General features: G+C 26.1%; 2 protein-coding genes across 2 annotated transcripts in view; both read right to left on the minus strand.

Annotated features, from left to right (window-relative positions):
* Positions 1-3,041: 3,041 nt before the first annotated feature.
* LOC113370276 (protein takeout-like) lies at positions 3,042-9,870 on the minus strand. The gene is made up of 6 exons (XM_026610947.1): positions 9,746-9,870; positions 6,816-7,022; positions 4,503-4,746; positions 3,752-3,885; positions 3,271-3,420; positions 3,042-3,210 (listed from the first exon to the last, which is right to left on the minus strand). The coding sequence occupies exons 2-6, from the start codon at positions 6,886-6,888 to the stop codon at positions 3,056-3,058; spliced, it is 756 nt and encodes a 251-aa protein (XP_026466732.1). The 5' UTR covers positions 6,889-7,022; positions 9,746-9,870; the 3' UTR covers positions 3,042-3,055.
* A 4,804-nt stretch (positions 9,871-14,674) lies between these two features.
* The window catches only part of LOC113370277, a 9,367-nt gene continuing 8,760 nt past the window's right edge, over positions 14,675-15,281 (minus strand). The window contains exon 6 of the mRNA XM_026610948.1: positions 14,675-14,823. Coding sequence (XP_026466733.1) covers positions 14,675-14,823 — 149 coding nt within the window. The remainder of the gene's footprint in view (positions 14,824-15,281) is intronic.

Here is a 15,281-nt window from a genome sequence, read left to right on the forward strand (position 1 = left end):
ATTTTAGCAATTTTCTGTTAAGTCTAAAAAAGCGGCTAGACTGATCGTCTTGCAAATGAATTAATAAGTCTTATAGAGTTTTAAATGTTGCAGCCGTTTTTGATAAAAAGTCGACAAAATGTCAAATTTTAGCACACATACTACTTGTTTTAATTTTGTTGTCAAAAAATTCAGAACGACTTGAAACATGGAGTAACTATAAAATAAGCAATCTGGATTTTTTGAAAAAAAACATACTTTTTTGGGAAATTACTAAATTTGAAATAAAAATTTAAGCTCAAAGAACTATTTATATAAAATTGTAATATTTAAATAACTTGAATATGCATATGCGAAAAATATACATAAATTGGTTATAAATTTTCTATAAAAAATAAGCTAATATGATAATACGTAGATATCTGATTATATTCAATGATTTCGCAAAATATATTAATTTTCTAGATCAAAAATAAAAATATATAGACACTTTTAGAATAAACACCTGAACGATATACATTTTTTATTGGCATATGGAACTTCAATAATTAATGAGTTTTTGTGTCTTTAATAACTAGCTTATAGTTTAACCCTTTGCACTCGGATGCCATATAAAGTCATATAAATTTCAGAATTCGCGAGTAGAAAGAGTTAATATTTAATAGATAGCTATAAGAAAACAACCAATTGGTTATTATTATTTCTAGCCGGGATATTTACTTAATTAGTAATTTTGACTTAATTATTTTTTACAACATACTACATGGAAAGAAACATATTTTGATATACATTTTCAAGCAAAAATTGATATGTAATAGACATGGAGTGTATATAGCTTGAGATTTTAACTTGCAACTATGAGGTTGCCACCATGTGGTTTTCTAGTTCTTGCACTAAGAACTATCCAAATTGAACAATATGGATGATAATTTTAACACTAATCAAGCTACACCTGATTATTATACTAATTTACGTTGAGATTTATATAATCAATGATTAAATACCGGTGCATACAATTTTCTTATATTAAATTTAGTGTATACACGTCCTGCCTAACAACTCTAATATTAGGACCATCAATTGCCAACCTAATATTTGGATTTTTATATTAATCCTTAATCCTTAAATTCCTAGATAGATAGATAGATATCACATTCACAATTACAATTCTAGTCATTAAAATTTCTTAAAAAAAAATGAACTAATGCAAATAAAATTCCTGATATATACCTATCAGAGTAGATCCTTCTTTATCTTTAGGCGCATCAACCTTGTCCAACTATGCAATATAAATAATTTCAATAATTCACATAATTTTACCGAAACTTCTATTATATTTCAATTCCTTAGTATTGTTTATTACCGATAAATCACAACTACTCGACTTACTGATAAACATTTCAGTCGATTATTTATAAGAGAATGTGTAAACCAGAAATGTGTCCTTCCACCTGCGTTCCTACCATAGGTGTACTAGTTGGCTAGCCGCTATTATTTTTTAATCGACTCGATTTCTGATAAGGCATCTGAAGATAAATAGTATCTTAGGATATTTGAATTGAAAATTAAGTTTTTGCTCAGTCAGACGCGGCTAAGTTGACCGAATCTAGTCTTGGTTTTGTTTGTGTGGATGCATTTTTATTTTGAGATGAACATGCATAATGTAAAAATGCTAATTAAAGAATTGTATTAATTTGCCAAATGTAAAGCAAAATTTTCAATGTAAATTTAGCGAGAAACAATTTGAGTAGACCGTATAATAATTAATTTATTTTTATTTATTTTATTTTAGTTTAATAAATTAGTTTACAAAACTGTAGAAATTACACACTAAAGATTGACTGAAGTTTCCAGTAAATAGTCTTTAAATAACTTTAGTAGATAATTCCAACACATTTTTCATAATAAATTTAAAATATTTAAGTAAAACATTAAATTTTCACTTTTATCATAATCATTATTTATTTTGATTATTTCATAATCTACTTTTTTGCAGTACCTAGTTAATTATATTCAAGCAGCAAATTTGCAATTTATTATTGATGATCATAATTATTATTTATTTTGATTATTCCATGGTCTATTTTTCTTTTATTTATAGTTAGTTATGGTAATTTTAAATATTTGCTTATTAAGAAATTAATTAAAAAATAATAATCATATGTTTTACACATACCTATTTTTCATTGTAAAAATTTAACAAGTTGAAGTGCCATTATATTTCTAGGACATAATTATTATTTAGTAGTTTTATTATTTTAGATAATTTATTTGGAGTAAAATTTTAGAAAAATTATTTAGTTGATTCAACATCAAGCACAAAAAAAATTTAACTTCCCGAAGGAGAAGTTTATGTTTTCATCAAAAAATCCGATTCGCTAATTTTATGTTTTCTCGACGTTTCAAGCCATTCTGAATCGAATGAGACCAAATTTGGAAAAAGTATATGTGTGTGTGTGAACAGATTTTTTAACTTCCCGAAGGAGAAGTTTATGTTTTCATCAAAAAATCCGAATCGCTAATTTTATGTTTTCTCGACGTTTCGAGCCATTCTGAATCGAATGAGACCAAATTTGGAAAAAGCATGTGTGTGTGTGAACAGATTTTTTGATCTAATTTTTATCAATAAATTACTATCCTTGTTTTTTTATCAAATTTCTATATATTTCTCAAATATATAATAGAGAGATAAAAATATATAATATATTTTATAAGATAATATAGAGTCGAATGGAATTTTGCTGGAGGTCATTCACATTTTTTTTTTAAATTCTGTGATTCTTCAAATCTACTCTTAATTTCAAATGTATTAAAAGTATATTCATTTGTTAAATACATTGTTGATGCATTTCCAAACAATTAAATTATTTTTCTTAGTAATTTCATAAATTCTTGATTCTGCTTCTGTAAAATTCTTCTTCCTGGTATGGGAAGGTATTTTCAATAATAAAACAAAAACTTCAATTTTATCCGTTTTTAAATATTTTTATTTTTTTATAAAATTAAACCAATAAACTTATTTCATAAATAATAATTTTCTGTATTCTTAAAAATACTGTTCTATTTTTTCCGATCATTATTCATCTGGGTATAATTGTTCGGTTGTGTATGGTTCCACAATTTGGTTTGAGATTTTCAGGATCAATTTAGACAGAGCCTTTTCGATTAAAGGAATTATGTCTTTACTCAATACTTCAAAGTTTGTGTTAATCGTATGATTAATTATATCACCTATAAAATAAATAATTATTGATTTATGAAAACATTCATTATAGTTTTCTTAATTATTACCTAAAGCTTTATCACCACCGAATAAATTCTTCAAATGCAAACGACCTTTTCCAACTTTGATTTTGATATTCAAATCGGTGAATTTAATATGTTTTTGGCCATCTTTTTCGACGATTTCTCCTTGCATTACAGCTTTTCCTACACTATCAGCTAGAAATAAATATAATTTGCTATAATAATTGGTTTTTCTGAATTAAAACTTAAACAATCTTGAAATAAACAAGCATGATAAAGATATAACAACATTTAACCAAAATTAATAATAAAAATATATTTGTATTTTAGTGAAATATGTTTATGACTAATTATTAGACCAAAAGTAAACAATACTGATATATGCTAAACTGTTTGTTCATAATATAATTAAATTGAACCCTAAAAAAATTATTTTTACCTGTTTCCTGGTAACTAATTTAATATTTTAGTATATTGTTTAGGTATTTTTTTTACAAAACTGTAGAATTTGTCGATTAGTACTTACTGAAATTTCCAGTAAATGGTCCACTTCCCTTAATAGGTAATAATAATACATTTCCATCTACAGCATATTTTCCTGTAGTCTCAAGACGAGGTAGTAATACTTCAAAGTAAAATTCTAATTTATCAAGATCTCCGCTAAAAATAAATAAAAAAAATACATTATGCTAACACCTATTGATAGAAACAAATTATTAGTTGATTTCATTGCCATACTTTATAGTATTAATAAAAATAATGATCATTCCTTTACTCAAAAAAGGCTAAATTACAAATTCATCAGTTGTTTGTAGGCTATTCATACCCATATATACTTTGATTGTTTTTGTATTACTATATTTTCAGATTAGTTATTTATCAAAGTCCTGAATAAATAAATAATTACAAATATTATTGAATAAATAAATAGCTCAACTATATTTGTAATTATATAATTGAAAACTGGATAAAATAATTTAAATTTTATTGCATTATATAGTACTCATAGCATCTATTTTTATTTAATATAGATGTAAATGTTAAATAGTAGAATGTCATTATTCTTAATTTTTTTTTTAAATTTTATAAGTTAAATAGCTCCACTGACGATTGAATGCAGACAATCTTTTAGAGAAAAAAAATTCTAGGCTAGCAAATATCAATTTTTTGAGTAATAAAGAACTCTCCTGACGAGCAATTTCTAACATTTTTTAATAAATAGTATATTAATCGAACACTATAATTAAGGATGTATGGTAATTTATACAGTCCTTTACCTTATTTTTTCAATATGAAAATTGGAAGCGCCTCTAGCCATGATTTCCGTAGCAGAAATCCGTAGACCTCCATTGCTACGTCCGTAGTCGCCCACCAGTAAATCTCCCACCTCGAGGGGCTCCAATGATGGTATATTTCGAGCTTTGTCTCCTTCGAGGAATATTGGTCGGAGACCCTCGATGGCGCGTTTAACACATTGAGCTATATCGCCTTCTTTTCTTGTGCAGACCTTGAGATACGGGGCTAGAAAAATAAATTAATCAATTATATATATATATATATATATATACACGTATATATATATATATATATATATATATATATGATTTAGTAGTTAATTTTGATGTTGAAATATATGAGTGAGTTCTTGAGGGCGATACATCAAACAAAGAATTCTTTGTTTGATGTATCGCCCTCAAGAACTCACTCATATATATATATATATATATATATATATATATATATTAGGGTGGTCCTTAATATAGACATTTTCGAATTTCCTCGCTCCCAGGGGCTCAAATGGTTCCAAATTGATAAAAAACAATTCTGTGAAAGTTTTAGCTCTTAATATTAACTTTTAGATAGTGCACAATTCAATAAAACTTTGTATGGAAATAGCATGAAAAATATTTTGAAAACTAAAAAAAAATATTTTTTAGGTATAATTTAGCGACAAATGAATTAAAAGTGAAAATTCGAGTCATTTTTTATTGAAAATTCGACGCTCTGCAAAATTTTTGAAATTTTTTTTATGCTATTTCCATACAAAACTTTGATTGAATTGCGCTCTATGTAAAAGACAATATTAAGAGCTAAAACTTTTAGAGAATTGTTTTTTATCAATTTGGAACCATTTGAGCCCTTGGGAGCCATTTGAGCCCTTGGGAGCCATTTGAGCCCTTGAAAGCAAGGAAATTCAAAAATAACCATATTAAGGACCACTCTAATATATATATATATATATATATATATATATATATATATATATATATATATATATATATATATTAAATATATTTTTTAATATAGATTTTGAACAATTGAGGGCATATTAAATAAAGTAAAATGATGAAGGTCTTACTTCAATGTGAAAATTATTGGTGATTGCAAGAAAGATTGAATGTGTTGAAGTTTTGAAAAAGAATATTGTAAGATTGTGAGATTGAGGTTGAAAAAAAAATTTCAAATTATTTACGTTTAATTGATTATCCTGAGAATAGAAATGGGGTATGAGGATAAACTTAATAATATGTACATTTAATATTAGCGTCAATTGAATAACAGTTTTAAAAAAACTTGAATGGATCAAATTCCTTGATAATCAACTGCCTTATAATTCATTAATCAAATGTTATCCGATATAAATTATCATTTATTATATGAGAATTAACACCACGATTAAATATCTTTACTTTTATATTGAAGTTCTTTACATTTTTATAACTAGAATTTCCTTATTATCATGATAATAAAGAAAAACCATTTCTCTTAGTTTGGCTCTGATGTAATACATAATTATATTAGTTTAAGAGTTGAGATTTAGAGCTGATAATGAGATGAAGCTTTTGTGCAAAATCATAAATTTAAGTTAAATGTATATATCTCAACTGAAATCGATGGTGTTTAAAGAATCACCTATTTTTCGATGGTGTTTATTACACCTATTATTTTTAAAAAAAATAACTACTGCATTTGTAAAGAAGTCCATACTACATTAGCACTTGCATATAAATTACCAACGTGCTCAGATTGTATGATGCAACTGACACTAAGTTTTATATACAAATTAAATGCATTATTCAAATGCAAATTACTCTAATTTATATTTTATCGCAAACGCATAAATCAATTATAAGAAAATTGCCATTGGGAAAAATACTGGCAGAAATATATACTACGTTTTGTAAACCTTCTAATTATAGTTATAATTATTATTAAAATATTCATAAATAAATATTTAATATGCATGGATATTTGAACTTGAAAATTAATAATCATTATTGCTTCTAACAAATGTGTTTTTTTCTAATAATAATTAAGACAAAGTTAAAAATCTGATATAAAAAATATGAAGTTCAAGTTTTAAAGATCAGCTATGATACTTGTGCATAAAACTGGTTTAATTGCATTGTAAATAGATATAATTTCTTGAAGAAATTGATTGAAAATTGATAGTTTGTCAGGTAAGAAATAAAAATGTACATGTTGTCGGTATTACTTAGTAGGTAGTTTTATTTTTAGGTACAGTTTTCAATCAAATTTCCTTTACCATTTTGATTTATTTTATCGATTTGATTCAAGTATCTACTTACGCAATTCTTCGGCTTGAATAATACTGAAAAACGTCACAAACGTTAAAATCACTACAATATTCGTGATCGCCATAACGATGTTGTTTCTGGATGTGTCTGGAAGTCAAAGTGCGTGATTTGAATTTTTGTTGCGATTTTGGTTCTGTATCCTTAGATAAAATCTGCGCCCTTGACCGTAATGCCAAATTCAAGATGATAAAGGACAAACTGAAATAATAAATAATAATAATAATTTTTTTATAAATATTATATTTATAACTCATATAGTCTACGTTTCGAGCCTTGGTTCGACTTATCTTCAACATGTTTTTTGTTGGAAGTTGGTGGTAATTTTTTTTTGTCAATTTATCGTTTTGTTTTTTTTTTAATGTTTGTCTATGTTTCTTATACATTTAGTTGTTGGTTATTGTGTTTCATATTTGAATTGTATTTGTATTAATTGAACCGCCAAAATGTCGAATTTGAAAGAAACCAATTAGAGTAGATCATTTATTACAATGTACAGTGGGTGTATGATTTGATTCTGGGTTCCTGTAGTTTTAATTTTTTAAATTTTCCATATTATTTGTTTATGTATTATTTTGTTGTCTTCTACATAGTCTTTTACCATTTAATTTTAATCAATTAATGATACTTTTATCATTAACTTTACAACATTTTTTAATAAATAAACATATTTTACGCTCTCAATATTTTATTCTCTTACTAAAAAATATCGCACGTGGCTTGAAAATATCAAACAACAAACAAACCATGAACAAAATTAATAATTCAATAGATGCACCCGAAAACTAGTATTTGCACAAAAAATATAAATGAGTAGAGTGATTTATGTAGTATTCGTATGTGTAAATTCGATTTTGTTGAATGGATTTTGCACTTGGTTTTTTCCGAGACTTTATTAATAATGAATACATTTTTTATGGCTTTGCTAAATATTATGATAAATTTGCTAATGTTAAAAAAACGCAATATGGTGTGAAATAATTTTTGTTTTATCAAATTTGCTATATGAACAAATTTTAATTTTATACATTTTGGTTAAAGTTGGCTTTGAATTTTTCATCATTTTCACGATTTTTGTTTAAATATCATATTTTAAAATTAACTTTGAAATTATAGAGTTAATATAGAGTGCTGTATAATATTAATTTATTTATATTAGCTTAAATGTGCTGTTTTGATATTCAGATCATATATAGTATAATCAAAGTTGAGGAACAGCCGGCATGAATTTTAATTAAAACGTTATACAATTATAAATAACGCGTTTATTTCTATCATACCTAATTTTAAATTGAATTTAAAATAATTTTTATAATTCGTAGAATATAATAAAATTCATTATTTTAACTTTATAATGAAATTAATTTAATTTCAATACTGCAGATAAAAATTTTATGTAGATACATTTTTCTCTCATAATTTTGGTGCGTTTGTAGAGTTTTTTCTCAATTAATTACCAATTAATTCATAGACAAATTAGTGACCAAAAATTTAAAAAAATTATCTAAGGGTTTGCCATAATATGTTTATAACAGATAATCAATAAACTTAATATAAAAAGCGAAAAAACTATTAAAGATAAATGTACCTATTATAGATTTTTTTTCTACAGTGATAAAAACATATTTATTCAATTATCAAGTTAAAATAGTAAATTGTGCTATATTTTGCAAATTATAAAAATTATTTTAAATTTGATTAAATTTAATTTAAAATTAGGTATGATATAAATAAACACGTTGTTTATAATTGTATAACGTTTTAATTTAAATTCATATTTTTTTCTATAGTGTTAAAATCTTTAAGACCAAATTTATTTCAAGATACTTATTGAATATTACATTGCACAACATGGTTCTCAATTTTCAAATGTTTTTGATATTGGTTATTCAAATTTCAATGCATGTTTTTGTTATACTAGAACCGTCATTAAGAAAATACATCAATCCTTATACAAAAAACTGAAATCACTTCAATTAAATAATAATAATTGTTTTTAAATATTTATATAATGAGCATTTGTTTTTATATTTTTAATAAAAATTTATCTGTTCTCCTGAAATTATGAATGGACAAATGCCAATTGTTGACAAATGTGGAAAAAACAGTCATAATATTTTAGAAATTTTTTAACTGACAAAAATAAAGCCGAAATATCTTATGATACATATTTTTCAGGAACAAATATAATAAATTACAAAATGCATTTACTCCCAATATAATAAATTAATATAAATTAAAATCAAATGACAAACTCTTTCAATACGCGTACCAATGCATTTAAATCACTTTAAATAAATACCAATAATTACATATTTATAATAATGAATAAATTTTAATCATTAATAGTTAATAAAATTTTGGTACAATTCTTATAAAAAAATAGACGTCTTTTAAAATTACTAAGGAATGGCGGAAGTCAATACTTGGGATGGTAAATGTAAAGTAGTAAAATAGGTCTAAGTGCTTTTTATCAAATTAATTAATTTTTCAAAATAAGACGAAATATCCTGATCAACAATACATAATTTTTCACAAAACAGATGCAAATATCCCTAGTTAATAAATATTTATTATATCAAATATTAAACTTTTTTTTCAATGAAAATTCTACTACAACTTTTGAACTTATGAATGGACCAACGCCAATAGTTGACATAAGCACTAAAATAAGTCAAAGTGTATTTCAGCAAATTTTTAACTATACTATTTATGAAAATAAGGTGATTTATCTAGGCCAACTGTATACATAAACCAAATTCAATTTGCATTTACAAGTTTGTCTGTATTACCCAAATACCTCGCCTAATTTCGCGCAGTTTCAAAACAATATTCGCGAGAGAACTCTGTTGTTTGCACTAGTAATTTTCATCTAATTTCTTGCATAAAACTTAGAATATTTATTAGAACTCACGTTCACTTACGATGTAAGTCGAAATTATCACTTCTAGAGCACTTGACATCCAGATAAACAATGACAGGCCTGGAAAGAATCGCGGTTTACTTATATGAGAAGGATGCGTGGCTGATGTGTCACCTTGTCCTTGGTCAGACTCGGACTCATCCACCACTTGTTTGTGGATTTGTACGAGTACATGATGTACATGATCGTATTCTACAGCTGGTTATTATCTCGTCTTTTCGAATTATGTAAATCATTAAGAAAATTGTGACTTTGTACTTCTATGTCTCAAGTTCAGGACATGATTTAGTGTCGTAATTAATTTTATAGCGATAGGAGGAAGTAAATAAATACACGCAGTCTGATATGTGTTGGATACCAGAACACGTGGAAATTGAATTATGACACTTATTGATGAAAAATATTGATTACATAAAATTTTTATAGTGGCATGAATACTTTTGCACTTCTGCCAAATTTGTACCTTTTTATGGCATAGGTACAAAATTTTTCTCAATATTTCTCTATAATTTCATCCCGCATTGCGAAGAATTTGACATCAAGAAGTATTTAAAATATATTCATAAAAATGGTTTTTTATCCAGTTAGACATTTTGTCAATATTAAATGAATTCTGATAAGAAAAATATAAAATATCAATGGACATACCGTTGTTAGGTTACCTTCTAGAAAAGTATTTTAAAAGAGAAATATCATTGCAAATTATGTTCAGATTGCTGTTTAAAAATTAGAATTACTTATGCCAAGGTTCGTCGTTGAGATAATCCTTTCCAATCTTGAGTTCAAAATTCAAACATAAATTTCTGACTGTTTTCTTTGATTTATTTTTGAATAATTTTGAATATTCAAAAAATGTGCATGAATGTAAAATTATGTAGGTCTATCTGTTTCTTTATAAAAGTGCAAAGTACTTTGTTTAATATAACTTACAATTTATACTTATTATAAAGATGATTGTTAATCTCAAGTTATAATTAGTAAATTTTTTGAACAACAACAATGGTAAAAAGATAACTACAAAAATTGCGTTCATTCGGCACCTTTTATTTTATTTGTACTTTGATTTGGGCTGTTTATTTTAGTTCATTTATTATTTTTACAATTAAGGGACTACTCGAAAGATTTGTATAAATAAATAAATTTTATCCCTCATCGATATCTCGCACATAATTATTTGTCATATGCATTTATGGTATATGTCTCCTCCTAATAGAGGCATCTGACCCCAGCCATATATTCTGGTTTCTAATCCTTGTGGATCTAACACTCACTATGCAAATCTAATTAGCAATATATCAAGTGCTGAATTAAGATCTAATGGATTTTCTCGAATTAATGTATCACCAATAGAATTCTCGTTATATCTACGCGGATGCGTAGAGACGGTTCAGGAGATTTTGTCCTCTAAGCCGATGTTCTTTAAACTATATGGAGATTAAAGGAAACCTCGACAAAATTAAGTATATGGTCTTAAAGATATTTACATTTTTTTATATAATAGAAAAAATATGATAGGTATGCTGTAGTTAATATTGGAAATTTAAAATTTCTAACTGAATCTTTGACATATTAACTTCACGGTAGAGAGGGTTTTTTTTACCAGACGATCAGAAGGTCTGTTTACTATGGATAAATATCCAAAAATTTTAATATCGCCAAGTCTGAAAATTAAATGTGCTTTCTTCACTCTTGATTTGATATTATGCTTTATACTGATTAAAAAATCTTCTATAACATGAGTTATTTTCACCATATGATTTTGTTTAATTAAACAAGAATATAGAACTTGAAATTAAATTTGCGTCAGTAACATAATGATTATTTATCACGCTTGAATGACTATTAAAGGAATTAAATTGCATGCAAATACATGTTGAATATTATAACAACTTATTTAATAAGTAAATAATTTAAAATTTTCTACATTATTAGATGATGTAAATTAATCGCTTGTCCTATATAATTCTAATTTTATATATTTATCTTTTTATTCATGTGTTTGTCAATTTATATTAATTTTTATATATTAAAACACGATGCCATTCACCAATTATTAATGAGAAAACTTTTGACCATCCGAATATTTAAATATTATCAAATCTATAAACTGAATTACCATAGATGAATAATTGAAAATGTCGTTTGTCTTCACTTGAAGTATTTTTCAGATTTATCTCAAATTTTTCTCAATACTTACAAATAGACATTAAATAACTGATATCTTATGAACTTTTAATCATCATAATAAATTTAAAAAATATAAATAGTTTATAAATAATCTCATAAATATTGCTTCTCATGATATGATTTTAGCATTATTCTAAGCGTTGAGGTAATTATTTGTGATTAAATATAATTAAAACAAATTCATTCAATTTTCACACCAATGTTTATAAATAAAATTTCCGTGATCTCATTTGCAATAAAAAATATTTCATCATACTTTAATAATAAATAAAACATAAACGTACAATTTATTGTATAATTAAAATAATAAATGGGTAAAATCATAGCTTTCTGCGCAACTTTTGCAATTCTTGGTGTAAATAACCATAGTTGATGTTATTTTGACCGGTCACCTGTACTTTTGAAGTCTTCAACCGGTTTTCATGTAATTGCGTGTGATGTACTTTATATAACGACTTTTGTATTAAAATCATGTAATTAATTAATCCATATAGTTTTCTTGTTACCGCAAATCATCTCAAAACAACAAACAGGTTATTTTATATTTTATTGCGTTTGTGCACTCGGCCGCAGCTATTTTTAATAACTGCTAAGTCATCTAGTACTCTTGTTTTAAATTTTGAAGAGACTTATTGTTAGAAATTGTTTATAACTCGGGTTGGTGTAAACAAGTTGTAAATAAAAAAAATGGAAAAATTTTCTGGTAGTTTTTTGTAGTCATAACAACACAAGGGCCATTCAGGCAATTTACACTTTGAGTATTTTGATCCCGGACATGTAATGGACATACGTTGTAAAAAGTTAATAATAAATGAAACTTTTGTTTTCTCGAAAGAGATTTATTATGTTCTATTTTTTAATGGATTTGTTTGTCACCTATTCAGAATTTAAATTCGATTTGAATTTCTGTTTTGAAACATTAATATGGATTTATTGAACTTTATTTGTATTAGGAACCATTGCTAATACTATATATCAAGCAGTATGCACTTCAGATTATAGATCTGAATTAAAAAATTTCTTGCTGCAAAAATAATGAGAAAGTCCAAATATACTAATTAGATTAATTTAAGGTTAAAAATATGTCAATTAGAGAGGACAACTATTGAAAAGACTACTTACAATTATTTAGAGAAAGATCAAAACAATTACTAAATATTTTATAATAGACAATTCGCAAAATCTGAAACTGAACATAAATTCATAAAAAAATTAATGAGCGCATTTTCTAAATATAATTTCACTTCAATAACCTAACAAAAACAGATTTTATAATACTTGTTGCAGTATTATTTTACTTCCATACTCTCCTGCAAGCAGTAAGGTCTATAATCTTGGCAAAGAATTGGTTTTTGGAAAATTTTTTTTGTAAACTGTATTAAGCAATAATATTTTTTTGTGGTTCTCAAAAATACTATTTAAAATATTTGAAAAAATAAAACGTCGATCAAAGGTCTAATTTTAACAAATGCCACAAAAACGATACTAATATTTGCAAACTTTGAAGAATTTTTAAAATTTAACGACTTGTCGTAGGACCGTAATATTTTAGTATGATCTACAAGACTATGGTATCTACCGTCAAAAAAAAATCATAAAAATCGTCGATTTGTTTTTTTAAAACTTTATTACAAGAAAACGGCTCGGCCGATCTTTACCAAAAACTAGTAAGCACGATTCTCAACCAATATCTATCGAACAGTATTTGAATTTTCATAATCGATTCAGAATTTCGGGCCAGAACGTGGACATTTTTTTTTAACTTTTCGGTGATTTACAAGGAAACGACCAGGCCGATCGTCGTACAAAACTCAGAAACGCTAGTCCTCATCGAGATACATCGAATGGCTTTTAAATTTTAGAAATCGGCCCAGCCGTTTTGGAGAAAACGTCGATTTACGGCAAAAAATCTATTCACACACACACATACACACACACATACACACACACATACACACACACATACACACATACACACACACATACATTTGCCAAATTTGGTCTCATTCGATTCAGAATGGCTTGGAACGTTGAGAAAACATAAAATTAGCGAATCGGATTTTTTTATGAAAACATAAACTTCTCCTTCGGGAAGTTAATAACATGCGTAAAATTCCATTTGTTTTTTAGAATTTTATACCATTTTGATAAGTGAATCAAAATTCTGAGAATACCATTGCATTTCCTTATTTTGATAATAAATTTTAAAAAATTCAACAAAAATTTCGTACATTTTATGAATTAAGCATTTATTTAGGAAGAAGACCTAATAAACTTTGTTTGGAGTGCGGACTATCTAAATATTAAGAACTAAAACTTTCAGGAAATTTTTTTTTATCAATTTGGAAGCATTTGAGCCTATGGGAGCAAAGAAATTCAAAAACATCCATTTTAAGGAGACTCTAATATAGATTCATAATGTTTGGGGTCCCAATTTGACTCTACATCAGTGGATAAAACGCACAAATTATTAAGACTCAAACCCAAGTAAAATCACAATTAATGGAAATATTGCTTCACAACAACCATGTTAGTAAAAAAAATCTATATAATTCAAAAATAACTAAACGAAAATAATAGTTCCGACCATCACGCCACAAAGGGTGACTATCTCAATAAATTCAACTAAATCATTTTATTAATTATATTTAAATTACTTAACATACAAATGATATAATGGTATAACAAATAATAATTAACTTAAATCTTAATCTACTTATTATACTTAATTCCTAAATTAATATCAGTCAAGCCAATGCTCCAGTGGCACCTTTTCGAACAATCGGTTCATAAATGATGCCATCAAAGCCGCCAATTTCGTCCTCAGAGCTGGTTTCATTTCCCTAAGAAGTTCTTGTGCGTTACTGTTGATGAACAGGTTCAAAGCGGCTTCTGTATTGTATACAAATATGGAATATTATTACACGATGGCTATTTGTGATAAACATTATTCAAATTCAGATATTCAGCAGGTGATAAGTATGAATATGAGAGAATAAGTCGCAAATAAACAGAGTCATAAATTTCGTCATTATGGACTTGTTTGTTTGTGGTAATGTTTATATAGGTATAAACACCTGGCGGTGAGTAATTGACATGAGTTGATTATGGTTTTGCTAATTGTTGTCACGTAAAATATTGTTAATAAATAATTATTGATTTGTTTTTTGACAATTTGAATAAACTTAGCATAGTGCTAGAGTCATGATCTAATTGGACATCTAAAAATTATTAGAGGCCTGCGAAAATTGAATTAATCATGAAAACTCCTAATATTATATCAAGATACCAGAAGTACTGAATAGTTTATAAATTTCTTAGTATTTATTTTCTATGTGGTTTAAATTGCA

The sequence above is a fragment of the Ctenocephalides felis genome, unplaced genomic scaffold, assembly GCF_003426905.1.
Source record: "Ctenocephalides felis isolate EL2017-DRISC unplaced genomic scaffold, ASM342690v1 CF-g0.4_SCAFFOLD_01492, whole genome shotgun sequence".
Lineage (NCBI taxonomy): Eukaryota > Metazoa > Arthropoda > Insecta > Siphonaptera > Pulicidae > Ctenocephalides > Ctenocephalides felis.

Bases quoted from the DNA above. Each gene is read 5' to 3' on its own strand.
- LOC113370276 (XM_026610947.1), bottom strand. From the start codon at position 6,888: ATGGCGATCACGAATATTGTAGTGATTTTAACGTTTGTGACGTTTTTC. The intron at 3,886-4,502 runs GTAAAGGACTGT...ATTTATTTTTAG, and splicing joins TTTCATATTGAAAAAATAAG to CGGAGATCTTGATAAATTAG. The intron at 3,421-3,751 runs GTAAGTACTAAT...ATTTATTTCTAG, and splicing joins ACCATTTACTGGAAATTTCA to CTGATAGTGTAGGAAAAGCT.